Below are 19,764 nucleotides of genomic sequence, written 5' to 3' on the forward strand. Positions count from 1 at the left end.
GTTTTTTTTGTTTGTGCATTCATTGGGTCCCAATATGCCCAAATATGAAAGAGAAACTAAAATTTCATGTCGTGGAAGAGTTCGGGTCTGAGGAGGTTAAACTTAGTTACAGCACTTCAGGAAGACATCTACTGTGATGAAATGTATTGCCCACTACTGTGAAATTCATTATTGTTAATTTAAATGTTATTAGAAATAATCAGTCAGGTTTTTGGTATCTACATGGATGTTAAAATTACCCACAATAATTATTTTATCTGAGTTGAGCAGTAAATCAGATAAAAAGTCAGAGAAATCAGAAATTCTGAGTGAGGGCCGGGCGGATAATAGATAACAACAAATAAAATTTTCCAGTTAGGGTGGACAAGGCCTTTGGTTGATTTATAAGCTGGAGTTTGGTGCCACTCCTCAGCCTGTGCTTCGAGGACTCTGATAGTTCGTATGACTCAGTTTAAATATGAGTAAATACCCCTAACATAATCATCCTGCTGTAACCAGGTTTCTGTATTAGGCTGGATAAGCTTAAGCGGGCAGTGTGGGTGTCTCTGATTAGGCTCTATCGACAGACGGATGGATGGATGGATTTATTTCCCCTGTTGCAGAATTTGTCTGGCTTTTCAAATTAGACAGCAATTATTTGCAGACATTTGTCAATTTGTCAGTGGTTGCAATCAGTCCAAGTCGGACTGCAGTTATTTAGAAAGAAATTGCCTCCCACCAGGTGACATGTGTAATTGCTTTGCGACCTCTGGTCAGCCAGAGGCTGAGGGTGTTTCACTCACAATCTCTAAATGAACGTTTGGTTGCAATAGCTATTTGCAATGGGCTATTGAAAGTGACAAAATTCAATACAACCACCAGATAACTTCCTTTAGGTGCTTGCCATTCTATTTTTACTCTAGTGTGACAGAGTCATAACCGTTCACGTGTCATTTAATGTAAGCTGTAAAATGATGTTCAGAAACATAAAATTAGCTAACAAAATTCAGTGTGTCCTTGGTTCAGTGGTGCTTTATAGGCGCTGTGTTTTTTGCCAAATCATTTTAACTGCTTCTGTGTGCTCGTTTTTAGCTTGGCTGAGTCAGTTTTGCAATGAACTGCAAAACCTGCTAAATCCAAATGTAAATAAGGGCATGAGTCACCAGCAGCAGTGGTGGTTCAGTTGATGAGCTGTGGCCAGGTTTATTAGAAATAATTCTATTGTGGGCAAAACAAAAAAGATTGTAATTAAATTTTGCAAATAATATTTTTTACATGAGCAATCTTTGCATAAACAGCAAATCTGTGGACTCGGTTAAATTCCTTGGTGGGCATATCACAGATGATGTGAACTAAACCACAAGTACATCCTCTAGAGAAGAAAGCACCATAGCTCCTGTAGTTCTGATGGACTGAGAGGTTTGTTCTCCAAAATGAAAGATGCTAGAAGATTAAAATCCTGGGAGGAAAAATTATTTCCTGACTGTAGATGCATGTAATTAGTGATGCCTGTGACAAACACACCATATGTATTACCTTATGACTAATATTATTAATTTAGAATATTAACTTGTGACTTTTTTCATGCAGTGCATGAGATCCAATCCAGTTCAGCTCCCCCACCCCTTTTATCACGGGGATACTGTCCTTCCTACCCTTTTATATTCATCTGAAGATGCCACAGAAACAAAATAATTTCTCTTCCACATTTAAACAGCTCAAGAGACCTGATTCAGCAAATCAGTCTTTTCCATTTTGCAATATGCCACACAGCCTGAAAAGAGAAGGTGATGAGAAAACAAGCAGACAGCTGTTAGAGTGGAGAAGTGGAGGTGATATTGGAATTGCATTATTCAGGCGGGGTGGTGGTGGGGTGAAAAGGTGTTGGATGTCATGCTTGAGTGAACTGGCGGAAAAGCACAAGCTCTGAGCACATTGGCTCACCAGAGCACTTGTGTCAGAATTTTTATTGTCCCGGGGAATGAGTGTACGGCCTATTAGTTCATTACACTAAAAGTTCCTGAAAAATGTGTCCTTATTATTGCTACCCATTGATGGACGTCATTTGTACAAGCATGTGTACGTTTCATTAAATCCTAATTCTCGCCTCACCACTGCAGAGCTACTTTTGTAATAGCACTTTTGTTTCAGAGGAAATAAATCTGAGTAGGTTGCAGTAGGAGGTGTTATGCATTTTAAGTTTTAGCTACTATGGTGTTTGCAAGCTGATATCAACGTGCTAATTTTGTTTCAAATGTGTAATATTCAGATTTAAAATTTAGACTATACATTATACAATATGTTTAAACTATAATAAATTCAATTCAGTCATATGTGTGGAAACCCTGCATTCAACAAGTACCAAGACTGGCATGGCATTTTGCATTAATTTATTTATTTTTTTGGTCAAGCTGGTCAATGCTGTATAAATATACAGTCAGTCTTGAGGGCCTTGACTGTGTTGCTAATGACTTTATGTTACTGCAGGTAGTAAAGATCAACGTGTGCTACTGGAAGGAGAAGGTTCCTGGGTCCTATAGCATGAAGCAGCGCTTTCCCTGCTTCGTACAAACTGAATGCTTGGAGTCCAAAGTGCATATCTACGGACTTCCGTCTAATGAGTACCCAGGGCTGATGAAGGTACGTCATGTAACTGGGCCTTTAAGTGAAGTTTTACACAGAAACCACTGCATACCTATTTCTAACATACAAACTGTGAGCAGGAAGTAGACTTTATAAAAGATCAATGCAAAATTTGATTTCAACATGTGATTTTGTTGTTCCTCATTTGGTTTTGTTGTCTCAGTAAATGCTTCTAGCACTTCAATATCGGTATATAAATCTGTGCTGTGTACTCAACCAGATACATTTTTTTTTAATCAAATGAAGGCAACGACACCAGAGTATAGCTTATGGATATGAATAACAGGGGTGTTATTTAAGTTCAGTGGCTGAACTGTGGGAGTGGAAAGGAGGACCCAAGAGCGGACACGAGTTTAAACACTGGATTTAAACAAAAAGCGAGCCATTTATTATGGCTGGAAAACAATGAATAAAAAAATAAAGCAAAGGCAAGCAGGGCGAAAACTAAACTAAAATCTAAACTGGGAAAAATTAAACTATGATTACTATGACTGAACTGTGGTAACTGTGATAACAAACATTATCAACATTATAGGGAGTGCAGAATTATTAGGCAAGTTGTATTTTTGAGGAATAATTTTATTATTGAACAACAACCATGTTCTCAATGAACCCAAAAAACTCATTAATATCAAAGCTGAATGTTTTTGGAAGTAGTTTTTAGTTTGTTTTTAGTTTTAGCTATTTTAGGGGGATATCTGTGTGTGCAGGTGACTATTACTGTGCATAATTATTAGGCAACTTAACAAAAAACAAATATATACCCATTTCAATTATTTATTTTTACCAGTGAAACCAATATAACATCTCCACATTCACAAATATACATTTCTGACATTCAAAAACAAAACAAAAACAAATCAGCGACCAATATAGCCACCTTTCTTTGCAAGGACACTCAAAAGCCTGCCATCCATGGATTCTGTCAGTGTTTTGATCTGTTCACCATCAACATTGCGTGCAGCAGCAACCACAGCCTCCCAGACACTGTTCAGAGAGGTGTACTGTTTTCCCTCCTTGTAAATCTCACATTTGATGATGGACCACAGGTTCTCAATGGGGTTCAGATCAGGTGAACAAGGTGGCCATGTCTCTGAGTATTGCACACCTTGTGCTTTTGGGCACTCCAGTGATGTTGCAGCTCTGAAATATGGCCAAACTGGTGGCAAGTGGCATCTTGGCAGCTGCACGCTTGACTTTTCTCAGTTCATGGGCAGTTATTTTGCGCCTTGGTTTTTCCACACGCTTCTTGCGACCCTGTTGACTATTTTGAATGAAACGCTTGATTGTTCGATGATCACGCTTCAGAAGCTTTGCAATTTTGAGACTGCTGCATCCCTCTGCAAGATATCTCACTATTTTTGACTTTTCTGAGCCTGTCAAGTCCTTCTTTTGACCCATTTTGCCAAAGGAAAGGACGTTGCCTAATAATTATGCACACCTGATATAGGGTGTTGATGTCATTAGACCACACCCCTTCTCATTACAGAGATGCACATCACCTAATATGCTTAATTGGTAGTAGGCTTTCGAGCATATACAGCTTGGAGTAAGACAACATGCATGAAGAGGATGATGTGGACAAAATACTCATTTGCCTAATAATTCTGCACTCCCTGTATTCTGACCAGGAACGTGCGAGAAACTATGATGAACAAGAACATGAAACATGAAGTACATGGAACTTGACGTGACGTGGTGGGAGGAAACACAGACGACCTGACGAAGACTGAAGGAAAACAGTCTTTGTGTGTAGGGGAAGTAGGAACATATGGGGAAACAGCTGACTAGAATAAACATAATGAGGCCACAGGGGAAGTAAAACTAAACACATCAAACATGGAAACACCAGGCTTTTCAAAATAAAACAGGAAACATAGAGAGACGTAGACATGACAACACCAGCTAGACAATAAGAACATAGGACACGGGTAGACAAGCACACGGGCATGACTGAAAGTAAAGCACTGAGGACAAGACAGACCATACAGAGGACAGGAAAGGACTCATAACTAAAGAGACATAGAAGAACCTAAACTAGACCTAAAACTCAAGGCCAGCTAATAATAATACTGGAACTTGATATCCTTTCAATATAATATAAGAAATCACAAAAATAAACTCAAAATGCTGGGTCACAGCCCCTGACATGAACAGGCAAAAACAGGGCCAAATGCAGCGGTCCAGTTCAAATCTGACCTTTTACTTGCACGTCTTCACTGGTGTCCTCTCTGCTTTTTATTGAACAATATCATAAAGTAAAAATAACTAATATTTTAAAAAGAATATGAGTAATAAAATTACCAACAAGCAGTTATTTAATCTTATCTGTAAGTTCATTGAGCTCTTTATTCACTCATATGCCTACATTCTTGGGCATTTGAACTCTAGTCTCTTTTTTCACTTCCTTATCTCCATGTTATTCATTTTCTTGTGTGCCACTCAGTCTATAGTTCCCTGTGCTTTGAATTTCAGTGCACCCCCATACAGAATTCAAACTCAAAACCACCCTGCTGTGAGATGACTGTACTAACTAGTGAACAACAATGCCAAACGGCATATTACTAAAATTATATTCAGTTCTGTCAGATGATTTATCCTTTTATATTGTAGAAATCATGTTGGATAACTGGTTACCCTTTATTTGAAAGGACTTTATATGACTTTTTAATTAAATAATAATAAACATAACTGCTATAAGCAGTTAATTTAGGGTCATCATTATTGTTTTTAGCATCCTTTAAATAGTCTCATTGAGATCAAGATCTATTTGTCCAACAAAAGTGCAAAAAGTGTTTTGTGATAAGAAACACATACTGGGGTGGCTGTAGCTCAGGAGGTAGAACAGGTCATCTGCTGATCGGAAGGTTGTCTGCATGCTAAATATCCCCAAGTTGCTCTCCGATTCATCCATCAGAGTATGAATGTGTGTGAATGGTAGTTAGAAAGCACTTCAAAGCATAAAAACAGTGCTTGTGTGAATGGGTGAGTGTGGCATACTTGCTGACATATGCAGCCTTTAAGCCTTTTCTTGAGAGGTGGTCCGCATGGTTTTTAAAAGGGAGTCTAGCATCCATTCACAGTCCTGAGTGTTTAACATTTTAAATTTCATGAATTTGAATGTTTGAATATGAACTGTTGGCTGGATATTTTTAGGTGACCTTGTAAGTATCGTGTATTTGGTTTTAACAAAGTTTTAAAGTTTGTGTGATAAGAGAGTTCTAAAATGTATCAAAAGTAGCAGTTGTTGCTGTTAAGGGCCCAAACAGTTATTAGGTTTAGGGGGAAATCCCTTTTTCACACAGGGCTATGTAGAAACTGTGTTTTGTGTTTACCTGTTAGCTTTGTCTAATATCTAATATCTTGTTGATATGAATTTTGATTTAATTGTAAACAAGGATCCAACAGTAACTCAGTAAGAGGGCAAACACTTTGTCACACCAGTATAGATGTGCAAACGTCTCTAATTGTCCATGTTCTCCAGTAGTTCGGAACACAGCACTTCCTTGCTGTATTTAGTTTTATTGCTGCCACCCAGACACATCTTGCTAATAATTGAACTGAACATTGTCACGTGGTTTGTGGTGAGACATTACGGTGTGCTTGGAGTTCACTTAGGTTATTACTCTGTGTGAAAAAAAAGTCAAATCACAGGGAAAAGCAGCAAAATCATCAACTGATTTAGATCGGAGTAAATGAACTATATGTGTGAAACTGACACTAAGAGGGACTCTAAGATTTGCTAGGCAAGATAATTTTGAGATGGGGCAGCGATTATTTAAGTTACAAGGGTCACTACCTTTATGGAATAGAGTATCTGTGCTTATTGTCCTTTGGTCTTGTTGCCCTTTGGCAATAAGACTCTGATGAAGCAACATAACTAGGCAGTGCTCCAAATGAAAGCACAGGACCCACAGGGTATAGATGCTGTTGGTGGTGAATCAAATGGTAGATGGAGTGTTTCAGAATCCCAACATCCACAATAATGTGTAGTTTGGGCAGAGGAGAAGGGTGTGGTATCTTAGTGAAAGAAACTGATCAACTGTCTTATCATGTCTTGTGATCCAGCATTTACTGCACAAAGCTGTAACCAGCCTTGCATCTATCCATTGCCAGCCATTTCATCTTGTACAAATCTGGCCAACTCTTCCAAGTTTGTGTTGTTTTTCCTTCTGACCAGATACGGTTTTTGTACCACCACCCCGCCTCAGGTGATCAGTATTGTGGCCCTAATACTCTGTATTTGTAGGGTTATGACTTTTGGAGTTCTCTTTTAAACAAATACATATGAACTGCATATAATAATATAATTGTCCTTCTGACAAAATTAATTGGTACTGTAATTAATGTTACAAGTGTACATTTCTAGGAGATATCCCCCTTCAACATTGTTGCCGAACACTGTTCACTTCTTTTTTCCACATTTTATCTGCTCTTCAGACGTTTTCTGTTTTCCTTTAAAAGTTTATGAATCCATGCATGTTTGGAGGGTATATCCAAATTCACAAGCAAGTCTTGCTAACATTTGACCATTATTTATCAAAGCTGGAAAAAAAGGTTTTAGATTTTATTGTTTTAAAGAACTTAATTAAGGCAATTAATAGATAACTTTAAGTGTTTTATGTTTTGTTATACACAACTGTTAATGCTTTTCTTTAAAAACAGAAATGCTGTGGCAAAGTGGACTTTAAAATGTGATTTGTTCTCCCTCGACATCATATTAGTTGTAAGGTTTGTGCTGGAGTTGATGTCATCCGATGACACATCTCTATTTTGGGCATTATGGCAAGCCAGCAGGAGCTCACAGTCTAATAGCAGACCACATGCACAGCAGAGAACGGGAGGACAGATGGTGATGCCACGTTGCATTATTCACTCGAAGACACAGTCACCAGAGCTAGCAATGCTTGGACCATTTAACAGTTTGAAAGAATGCCAAAATGAAGCAGAAGACGGTGGCATTTTCTCATCTGTAGTTTGTTTGTTTTTACAGCAGGGACCTGCCAAGCAGTTTTCTAAAGCAGAAAACCTAAAGAAAAAAGTCAAAGCAGCAGTTCTTTTAATCCCTCAGGGTTCTCACTTTGCCTTTAGTCTCCGAGTAAGACTGTATGTGTCAAAACTGGCTTATAAAAACAGCACAAAAAAAGATGCTTTGGAAGTTTTTGTAGAGTCATCCTAACTGACAGTAGCTACTGAAATGAGCGGAACATGCTCGTGCCTTATTACATTTAATATAAAGCATTTTATTGAGTTCTGAATAACCCCAATCGGTGCTGCAAAAACAATCTGAGACAGCCTGCTAAACTGCAAAATGGTGAACAAAGAGCTTCTTGTGTGCACCTGCACCTTTGAAAAGTACCAGGTTTGCAGTGAACTTGTGCATAGTGCCATTCAAGCTGTGTTTCTGTTGTCATTCAATTGATATAAACACCAAAGCCACAATTAGTCCCACGGTCACATAACACAAAATGCTCAGATGCAAAATTGTTACTATGACATAATAACAGAATGCAAAGCTATTCTATTCACAATACTGCAGCTGTCCTTCTGCTCCTCATATCACTGAAAATGTGCTGAGTTTTTGGTACTTTCATATAGAACTAATACCAGTGATGTCATTACAGGTGTGCTACCATATGGGCAGCAAGACAGACCCAGACCAGAGAGATTTGCAGAAAGACAGGTCTGATATTGAGATTCTCCAGCATTACATCGCCCGCTGCTTTCCTGGACTCATCCCTGAACCTGCTATAGTGGAGAGCTGCTTGTATACGGTACAGTGTTAACATTGTGTTTTTTGTTGTCATCTTCATCTGTGAAAGTGCAGAGAAAAAAAAACGATAGTGAAAATTTACTGCGTAAATTGTGTATTGCATTTATAGACTCACCAGTCAAATCTAGTAAACAGAGCTGTGTCCCAAAATAAGGTTTAAAAAGGTCTTCTTCTGTCTGCTGTACTTCACCACAGACAGGGATTAACAAATGTGTTAGACCACCAGTCATAAAAACAAGAAAACACCAACGTTTTAGTAATCTGTCAAAAACTAGTTTAAACTTAAAAAATTCTGTTGGTATTTAAGCAAAAAGCAAACTGAAGGTAACCTGCCTGTCGCCAACAATGAAAATATCATTTATAATGCTAAAATGAAAAATGCAGACTTTTCTCGATAATGGATAATATATTCTATTCTATTCTGCATTCTGGATAGATTATATATTCTATCCAGTATCAAGGGGATTTATCAGAATAAATGAAGTTTATAATAAAAAATGTGAAGTGTGTGAGTTTCTGTCTGTACTTAGGTTCTTGTCAGGTTTTAATGCTGTTCTAAGGTTCATCTTATGCAGTGCAGAACTAGGTTTATGTATTTTGTTTTTAAAGCGGTTTTGCAGCTGCTCACCAACACATGATCACATACTGAAGCAATAGGACAATAAAATTTTGGCCACCTTGTCTAATATCCCTGAAAATCCTGACAACTCTTCTCTCACTTAACAAGTCATTCTTAAGAAGATAACTAGTCTCTTCTGTTGTGCTCAAATTTGGTCTTCTGTCAGAGGTCACTATGCATATACACTGGGCTTTTTTATCGAGTTAAACAGGTTTTTGAAACATTTTTCATAAAGACTTTGACAGGAACAGCTCACAAGGCCACAAGAAGCAGAACGAAGAGGCTGCAGCACTCTTGAATGAATGTGCATTAAATCTTGCTGCTTTTTTGAAAATAACACTTATTTAATTTACTCAAAGTTTGGTTACCAGGGTAACCCTGGTTCTCTGAATACAAAATGAGGAGTCTCATAATGGGAAGCCCTACTACCACTACATCTGAGACGTAAGGGGTGAGGTCACTTCCACAGCACCTTTGGTGCCCTTGTTTCTTTTGAAAAGAACAAAGGCTAGCTCACAGATACCCAACCACATCTGTCCCACAGCTGGTGGACTGTGAAGAGCAAATCAGCTCCAGGAGTAAGGCTCAATAGAGTAGGAGTTCCTGCTCTATTGAGCCTGTCCATTTCTTCCTTTAGTCCAAAGTTGGGATCGCCCCCAAGACCAAGTGAGCAATCTAGGTGTTCAAAGAGTGCAGTGAAAAAAGCATGGAAGAATGAGGGGTCATCAACACTTGGGCCATATATACTTACAATACATAACTTTTTGTTAAGCATAGATAATTTAATGGCTTTATAACTGTGTTGAGTACTGTAAAATTAACATTTTTATGTATTAAAATTGCTACTCCCCTTTGCCTAGAGTTATAGCAGGCTGAGAACGCATCAGGAAACTCGGGTGTTTTAAGTTCATCTGTAGCTGCAGCAGGTCTATCAGTCTCTTATAATAAAACAACATCTGCCTGTAGTGTTTTTAAAGTGGTAAATATCTTATCTTTAACCTCTTCTCTCTGGAGAGTGACAAGCCTTGGTGTGCCCATAATTGTGTGTGTGCAGCTAATGTTGCACACTGCGTGTGACGCTGAAATAAATGAGGAAAAAAAATACATACATCAGTCAGGTGAGGGGGGAAAAAGAACGTTTGATAGGATCTTCCATAGGGATGCAATATGTAGATGTGGATGTGCTGGTGCTGAGTGCATATGTACTTGATCTGCTGAGCAGATGTGTAAAGATTGAGTGTGTTCAAATCTGTTTTATTTATACAGCACCAAATCACAATAAAGGTTGCCTCAAGGTGCTTTATATTGTTCGGTAGATCCTACAATAATACATCAGAGAAAACCCAACAATCATATGATCCCCTATGAGCAAGCACTTTGGCGACAGTGGGAAGGAAAAACTCCCTTTTAACAGGAAGAAACCTCCGACAGAACCAGGCTCAGGGAGGGGCGGGGCCATCTGCTGCGACCGGTTGGGGTGAGAGAAGGAAGACAGGATAAAGACAGACAGAGGTTAATAACAGATATGATTCAATGCAGAGAGGTCTGTTAATACATAGTGAGTGAGAAAGGTGACTGAAGAAGAAATACTCAATGCATCATGGGAATCCCCCAGCAGCCTACACCTATTGTAACACGCTTATGATGTTATGTTGAATTAACAAATTAACATTAATAAGTTGGATGTTAATGGAAGAAGAGGATAGAAAAATGTAGTGGATCCCCTCTGTTAGAAATACATATTAGAAATTTATCCAAGTATGTTAACACTCTGAGTCCTGCTGCCCACAAGGAATTCAGGGCTGCTTTGATACACTTGGTGAAAACTCTAGGGTTCAGTTCCAGTGCTTACAGGAGAGTCTGATCGTTGTCATTTTCTGTGTGCAGTATAAAGGCTTATATAGAAGTACCATGCACACCATTCTTCCACCCAAGCAGGCAGGGGGCCTAGAGGATTTAAGTTCTAAAGTGGTACAGCTGCACCGTCTTGAAACAACAACCTGCACTTTCTGATTTTTTTTATTCTTGTTTTGTTGGGTTTTTTGTTGTTGTTTTTTAAAATTTACTAACTCTTCATATTTTATTGTTTTTGCAGCTAACGCCTGACCATCATTTTGTGCTGGACTACCACCCTGCATACAGCAACATCGTGATTGGAGCAGGATTTTCAGGTACAGCACAATATGGCTCCAAAAAAATGAAAGAAAACATGTGTGGCACATATAACTCTAGCCATATTTGTCAGGATAAATAGCTGACTTCTATTCATTCAAAACAACTGTTAATTCCTTTTTTAATGAAATAGCTATGTCAGTTTATATTTGGAGGTTTCTTTTCATTTAGCATACTTGTAGTAGTAGCTGTAGCCTAGCAACAGCTAATTCTAGTAGCTGTTGCAACAGCTAGTACTCTAGCTCTGAGAATTTCAGACAGGAGCTGCTTCAGACCATTACAGTTATTCAAACTGATAGGTTTGTAGCTTGAACCCATCCGCTGGAACGTTGAAGGCAATATAATTACACTGCAAAGCAAGACACAAGTAGGCAAGCTTCTTCATGTTTCTCGTGCACGGGAGAGAACCGGACAGGCACCGTTCCTTCGCTTGACCCCAGTTGCTCTCGTCCGTTCTCCCGTACCACTGTTCTTTTATTGAGGTTACATGAATATGCATAAGTTCATTAACATATGACGTCTACATACACACAAAGAGTACCTTGCCTGTGTGTGTGTGGACTGCTGATCAAAGGGTCAAACATCCTTGGTCAGGAAGAGGGTAGCCTCCCCCTCACCCTAGATGGTTCATCCTAGATAACACGGTGAGGAAGTCCTGCAGTTCATCTAAACAAAGCACTTAGACTAGAACAGACGCAACTACGTTAATCTTACCATAAAACAATAAAACAAGGTACGAACTCTCATGCTCCCAAAGTGCTGTCTAATACACACAAAGTTTGCAGACTATCAAGGATCAAAACCTCTACCAATCTACAACTAATTACAAAACTCTAAGCATATATAAGTAAATATTTCTAAGCATAAATGACAATCAACAATACAAACTCTAACACAAACCACACAAAAAACCAAAGTATAGATAGGAATGGTAATATTTTTTTGCTGTCAATGCAGGTGTTAATTTCTTAATGTAGACGTTTCCTTTTGAGACATTTCCAGCGTAACCAGATCTGTGTTAATAGTTAATATTGAAAACGAAGAACCAAGGTAAGGTGCATTGTGTGGTGATGCCTCAGGCACATGGACTCTGTGGGAAAGGGGATTTTAAGCAGTCATGAACACTAGACAGGTATCCTCTCCACTCAGGAAACCCTGCAGCTGTGGACACTCTGCATTAATCCCTTCTAATTCTTCAAAATCATCCCTGATGGTCAACAAAGTCCTTGGGTCCTTGACACAAAAGTCAGAAAAATCAAATCAAGCAAAATCACAAAAAATCAAAACAAAATTACATTTTCCTGAACTAGTTTCTGAGTCTGTGTTGTATTTGATAAACTTGCAGCAGTTCCATTTAGATGCTCGTGATAATGATTTAACGCAATGAATATGAGCTTCAACTGAGTTTGTTTTTCCTCAACAAATCATTTTGGAAAAAGTCCCTTTAACAATATTTCATTGAGCAAAGAGATTCATTTTATAAAAAGGGGAAATTGAATGCTGGCATTAGCTTTATTTACAGTTTGTAAAATTTATTTTATTTAATTATCATATTATAGCAGATAAGTACTACTGTGTACCACTGTGTGATTTAATCACCCTACTGAACTACCTTGGTCCTGTAGTAATATTAGTAATATTGCAGCTGTTCTGCATCAAATCTGATGCCACACAAATTATTTGTGCCGCTCCAAAAAATAATTTCTGTCCACTATGAGATAAAGGAGAACAACAGCCTGATACCTGCAGGCCTGACAAACAGGAGATGTATCACTCCTGTAACTCCTGTAACATTCAGCAGTCGCCTCATTGTTCTGACACACACAACAAAACTATTGACTACACTACACACTAACTACACAAGATTTGTGCTAAACGTCGCAAATCTCTCACATCTTAAAACACTGCCGTCACGTTTGAATCGTGTTTGTACTGTAATGTGAAATATAAAATAAGGCTTGTATCGCCCACAGTCTGCCTCAGTATGGCGTGAGATTATACGACCTGAAAATGTTTTCACACAAGTAACAATTTTTATCAAGACAATGTCAAAAATATTTTTGGAAAAATCTCAGCGTTGGTTTAAATTTATTTTAGTATCATATCAGACGTATGTGCATTAATGGTTTGTAAAGAGTTAGTCAGTAATATTCACATGAACTGATTTCCACATATAATTCATTAATGTCTCTAGATGCACTTAGATATCATGTTTAAATGATCAAACCTACATTTTAAGAGCTGAAATGTGTAGCTGTACTACCAAAGAAACAGTAGCACTGAGTTTTAAAATGACGATAAATTTACTGAAGACTTTACAAGATCAACGAGTTTCCGCCAGCATTAATCTCCTCAAACCTCCTTTGTGCACACCTTGGTTACATACACAGCCTGTTTCTTTTTTTTCTTTTTTTTTCTTTTTTGCTTTTTTTACATTTTTCTTTTCTTTTCTTTTTTTTAAATAAATAAATTGGTACAAATGGTTTTTGAAAAAGTACATTGGAATAATAGTTCGTTTTTTTTAAATATTTTTTCCCTATTCCATTTTTGGATTATCAGCTAAAGATGAGCCAAAATGACAGGCTCATCTGAGCATCATGAAACTAGCTGACAAGGCTTGTTGACACCTTTACTGTATGCATTATCCTCACAATCACTTATTAAAGGCAAAACACCGTGACAGCAGTCAAACAAAACAAACAGTGTCTGTTTTGATTCAGTCGACAGAGTCAGCGGCGTTGTTAAAATGAAAATGTCAACAGCTCAAGACAAAGAACAGCAAGAAGTGTGCTGGCACTGTGTACACCAGATGTGTGCAGATGAGTGCCAACTCCAAAACAGCAGGAGCAGCAGCTAAATTAATCAGCATTGCTTGTTCCAGGAAGAACAGCAGTGTTACTCGGAACTCGGGGAATCAAGGGTTTCACCTCTGTCAGAGCAGCAGCCTAAAGAGGAAAAAAGAAATGAAGAGTAGTTGCAGAAAGAAAGAGGAGCCAGATGTTTGCTTTTTAGTAAATGTAAGTAAGACAGTTTAATTAATGTTATTTAACAAAAAAGGAACGTCATATTTTTTAGGATTAACTAATAATTCATATAGATCAATATAATTGTTTGTTTTTTTTGCAACCAAAAGGAAAGAAAAGAATCTATATTTCTTACTATGGTCTAAAGACTTTAAATGCACTTAAAAAAAACTTTAGACCCTCTTATTATCTACAGTCTGAGGGCTTCCAAGAATGGAGATGCAGTTTTCCAGAGATATTAAAATCTGTACTCACATCTAGGTAACACATTTGCCCTATATTGTGCATATGCACAATATGAGATATATGCACAGTATGAGGTTGCCATTGTTCCCATAAATACAGATCTGTGGCAAAAGTGGCCAGTTTAGTTTCTGACAGATAATAAATAAAAATTTTAACCAAAATTAACCTTTTATTTTCACATCTGCACTTACGAATAAGAAGGGACCTTTAAGTTTGACAGAAATAAGGACGTGATTTATACTGTGATATTCATGTTGACTGATCATGATCTCATATCATCCAGCCATTCCTGATCATCAGGATTTGTGCACTCAATTCTCAATTAACAGGAAGTTAATGTGATAAAAATGTCCCTTTTTTTCATATCTGGTTCTAATCTCTGAAGGTTTTTCGGGGAGCCTTTTGGAGAAAGTAATAAGAAGTCCAGCACTAAAGTCCTGACAAGCTGCTATTCTTTATGACATTTTGACAGCAACAGCGGAAGATGGTCTAGTCTGAAATATTGTTTATTGACAAGTGTAATAATAGTGTACATTTTGTGTCAAGTCTGAATTAGTTAATACACAGCACTGAGTAATTAGCAATAATTTGATCAAAATATTCAGAAAGTCCAAACATTCAAATCTTAATTTTATTACTGCAGAAAACTTTCCAGTTTTATTTGTTCTCAAATGTTGAATCAGTTATCAGAAGTGTTATTTGTTTTTGGTCAGTATAAAAATTATTGCAGCTTTACTGATTGATTGGTAAACTGCATTTATAGTGGGAATTTCTAGGGCCCAGTGACAGATTTTCCAGGACCCATCAGTTACTTAATAGTTGTATCCTCAGTCTCACAGGAGACATCAGGATTCTTAACCACCGTTATTCTTACATTTGTGTTCTTCTCTAATTAACATGCCAGAGGCTCCCATGCGGCCTGCTCGACTCCACCTCTCCTCTCCTGCAGTTATCTATAGTGTCTCCTGGCACCTCTCCATGTCTTCATGCAGTCGTGTCCTTTACCTAATTATAACTGTAATTAATATCCTGCTCCCAGTGCTTTGCTCTCAGACAAGTATGCGCTCACTGGGCTAACAGGCCTGCAATAGAAAATGTTGCAAATATAGATTACGTATTAATGGGGTTGTTTTTTTTTTCTTATTCTTAGAGGTGTATGAGTAATGAAGCTAAAAATGTAGAGCTTCACACCAAATGCACATGTGCAGCCATGGAGGAAATGGTAGGTCTGTACTTAGCCTGTGCATCAAGTGCTGCAGAGGTGCACCAGCATGCACTGCTTCCATTTTTCACCAGGGATATTTTGCTGCAAGTCTTCATGTGTGTATTTGAGTTTCATTCAGTTTTATTTACATAGCACCAAATCATAACAGCAGTCACCTCAAGCCGCTTTAGGTGAGTGAACAAGAAACACTCAGTGCATCATGGGAAGCCCCCAGCACCTACTGTAACGTAACTATACGCTTTCTCAAAACATAACGTTTTCTGCCTGAAGTTAAAACGTGGGTGTCTGTCTCATAGAAAACAAGCTGAGAACTGGTTCCACAGAAGTGGGGCCTGAAAGCTGTGGACTAGGGACCGCAAATAAGCTAGTAGTCTTTTGTGGTGATCGGGTACTCTGAGTTTATTAAGATAAGATGGGGATAAGTAGTAAATGCTTATCCTAGTTTTTCAGCATGATTTTTGACGTAGGATGTTTCTCATTTTAGAGATACTGCACAAATGCAAAAGGCAGTCATACATGTTTGTGTAACATGCACGTGGAATGACCTATCGTGGTCAAAAATGAGTCCAGCTTTTGTCAGTGTTAATGCCAACCAGACATCATGATGCTACAATTTTTAGGGCCAAGAACAAAACATCTTGTTTATTTGAATGTACAAGTAGGAAATTAGAAGTCATCTAGATCTTTGGCTTTAAGCCATTCCTGCAGTATAACTAATTAATGTGTGTCATCTGGCTGCATGGATAAAGTTGAGTATCAATGCAATGAAAATGTATGGTATGCTTTCAAATGCCTAAGGAAAGCATGTATACTGTATCCAAAATCTTGTGGAAGTCCATAATTAATTTAATTTAATTATGTGCCTTAAATCAAAGACAGATTTATTGGTGAGAATGAACATTGTTTGCCTTCCAGTTTGTATTTTGTCCTATCTGTTTATGCTCTCTCTACACTCCACTCTTCTACTATATGGACAGAAGTATCAGGCCACACTTCATCTTTGAATCTGGGTGTTTCAGACTCATTGCAACAGGTGTAAAGAAAAAACAAAACAAAAAAAAACATAGCTATACATTCTGCCTTTGTAAACATTTGTGAAAGAATAGTTTGTTTTAAAGAACTCACCAAGCATGTTCCTGTAATAGGTGGACACAGAGGCTGAGTTTCTCAGAGGTAGAGATGGTCACAGATTTCCCAACCTGCAAAAGCTGCATCTATAAATTGTACAAACAATTTCAGAAAAATGTTCCTCAATGTACGATTGTGAAACTCACTGGAATGGAACTCACTAGATGGGCTCAGGAACACTTCCAGCAATTACTGTCTATGAACAGAGTTCAGCAAGTGTCATTAAAAACTAAAGCCTTTCTAGTGGCATTTGGCAACCCAATAGTTAGTATCCATGCCAGACTTTGACCATAAAGTAGATGCTAATTAATGACCTTCCAATATTAAGTCAAAAATGTATTAACCTGATAGTTTTCTAGAGGAAACTCCAAAAATGTTAGCCTCAGAGTAGCACTGAATAAAAATCTATTAGATCACCAAGGCTAGTGGGATTCATCAGTGGTCCTGCTTGTTGCTACCAAGTTACAAGGGGAGCCATCCGATGATTAAATTACTTAAATACAGACCCAAATAGTGGGCTGAATTACTGTGTAGTGGCCTCATTTGTTTGTTTTTTATTCTTTCAGTAAAATTGATAACATGTTTTCAGAGAAAATACAATTTTCCAATTGCAATCATAACTAGTGATCATAACTAATGCTACTAATTGTTAATTATTAAGTGTACTGGATGTGCTCAGTCTCCATCCTTCCACTCACAAAGTTCATATTTTGAGGAAGTTCACATGCCTTAATCGTAACACAGAAACATGTGTTTCCTTCTGTTCTCTCCTTCACTTCATGCATTCATCATTAATGCGTGACATAAGTACTTTCAAGCAAGTACTGAGAACGGTTGCCATGGCTACAATATCATCCTGTAGGCTTGGCCTAGGTTTTCCATTCTCCTTCTCTGGCAAGATGAAAATTCACAGGTCCAAACTGTCAAAGGCAGCTTTTTATGACTTCAAAGCCAGACAGAATCCACAGGAGCCTTGAGACCTTTGTCAGATGGCACTGTGCTGCATTCTTCAAGCCCCGTTGATATTCACAATTTCTTTCTCAGACCCTAAAAACAATGAATCGTGACGCCTCATTTTAAAAATAGTATTTCTCTCATCTTACTCCTGAGCTAAGGCACATGAAGCCATTACGCCGAGAAAGGACAACTCTCCCCTAATTTAGTATTTGGTGTTGTTCACTACAGTGAGTATATTCTCAGTGACAGGAGTTGCAACAGCTTTGCTTTTCTTTTATATGTTCACTCATGTGAATCTCAAACCCAGCGCCTTATTCAGACAAAGCCCAAGAAATACAGGCTATTTTTATTCTAACTGCAAGGTGCCTGGCTTTGGTTCACATGAAGACATCAATTGATCTGACACAGCTTGATGACCTATGTTTGTGCTTTGCTCACTATGACGGCTTCTTTATTTTTCCAGGTCATGGCTTCAAGTTTGGACCAATCATTGGCAAGCTTCTGTGTGAACTCAGCCTGGGAGAAGTGCCCTCCTATGACCTTTCACCTTTCCACATAAGACGCTTCCAGTCAAAGAGGAACTCAGCTTTATAGATCTGCAACACAGCGAGTGTTTTATAATAATAACAGCTAAATTATAATTTTAGTAAATTCATTTAATCACTATGTTTAAATTCTATGATTGTATTCTTTGTAAGTTTTGTTTTTTTGGCACTAGGTGTAATCAAATGCTTTCAAGCATAATGAATATGTGTGCTGTTATCCATGTAACTAGGTTATAGACTTTCTCTCATGATCTGATTTCTAACTAATATTTTGTGATTTCCATAATTACTATACAAACATTATAGATGGGCTCTATCAATCCTCTGATCTGAAGCTCCTGAGTTGATTTGCACAAAGTAGTGCTTGTAGAAAGTTTACGAGATGTGATGAGGCTCATGTTTATGGTAGCATTAGTGCGCATGTGTAATTTTGTCTGTAAACACGATAGCATGGAAAGTTTTGAATGACTTCTGATAAAACTTTCGCTCCTTTCCATTCCAGTTCTTGTGTCTGACCATTTTCAGAGGATTTGTTTGTTTGTTTCTTACGCTACTAACAGACCTAAATGTGAATCAAGCAAAAAAGGCACCTGACTCATGACAGGAATCAGGGTTGTGTCTGCATATAACAGACAACTTGACAAAGAACCCATTTGAAATTGTGTATTTAGGCACTTTGTTATCAGCAGTCTGTCACAAAAACACTGTTCCCATTTCTTTAGTTGAATCTACAAGAAAATGTCAGAACTGTTTGACAGGCATAAACTAAAGAGTTGTTAGCTAAAAACACGGCGCATCTTTGCATGGTGTGCAAGATATCCCAAAAAGTTTGAGTTAACTTAACAAACTGAGGACAAAAAATGCGGCAGGCCTAAAACACTATGGCAGATGATTGGTGAAAGTCATGTTCCTAATGAATGGGGGGGAAATCCAGCAAAGACCTGACACAGGACCTGAGGGTGTTGTGAAAAAATAAAATTGATTGTTGAAGCCAAACTGTTTTTTCTGAGATTTATTAAAAGAAACCTTTGCAAAGGAGTCAGCACAAACGGTCTTCACACTAGCATGAACAAAGAAGCAAACTGGGAGAAGAGGCCCGGTTCAAATGGAGGGAGTCAGTAGTAAGGTAAGTAACAGTGAGTGAGCCATCTGTAAAACACAGTGGAGGCTTTGGCATGGTTGCATTTTAGCCATTGTTGTTGGTGATCTTACAGAAAAGTTTTCTAAGTCATTGGATCTAGAATCCAGTGTGTGAGAGTGAATGAATAGTGGCATTGTAAAGCGCTTTGGGTGCCTAGAAAAGCGCTATATAAATCCAATCCATTATTATTATTATTATTATCTATTGTCCAATGTGGTTTGGAAAGCACCTGATTGGGAATAACTTCATTTTTCAGCTTGACAGTGATCCCAAACAGAACAAAAGGTTCTTGTTACTTAAAACATTGGATAAA

At 38.0% G+C, this 19,764-nt stretch overlaps 1 protein-coding gene across 1 annotated transcript in view; it reads left to right on the top strand.

Moving 5' to 3' along the window:
- The window catches only part of pipox (pipecolic acid oxidase), a 28,861-nt gene extending 9,561 nt beyond the window's left edge, over positions 1–19,300 (top strand). Inside the window, exons 5-8 of the mRNA XM_005937157.3 lie at positions 2,467–2,619; positions 8,247–8,396; positions 11,110–11,185; positions 18,229–19,300. Of these exons, the coding sequence (XP_005937219.1) occupies positions 2,467–2,619; positions 8,247–8,396; positions 11,110–11,185; positions 18,229–18,359 (510 nt within the window). The 3' untranslated portion in view covers positions 18,360–19,300. The remainder of the gene's footprint in view (positions 1–2,466; positions 2,620–8,246; positions 8,397–11,109; positions 11,186–18,228) is intronic.
- Positions 19,301–19,764: the final 464 nt, after the last annotated feature.

This window comes from Haplochromis burtoni, unplaced genomic scaffold (genome assembly GCF_018398535.1).
Source record: "Haplochromis burtoni strain Fernald_Lab_line unplaced genomic scaffold, NCSU_Asbu1 Contig_227, whole genome shotgun sequence".
Lineage (NCBI taxonomy): Eukaryota > Metazoa > Chordata > Actinopteri > Cichliformes > Cichlidae > Haplochromis > Haplochromis burtoni.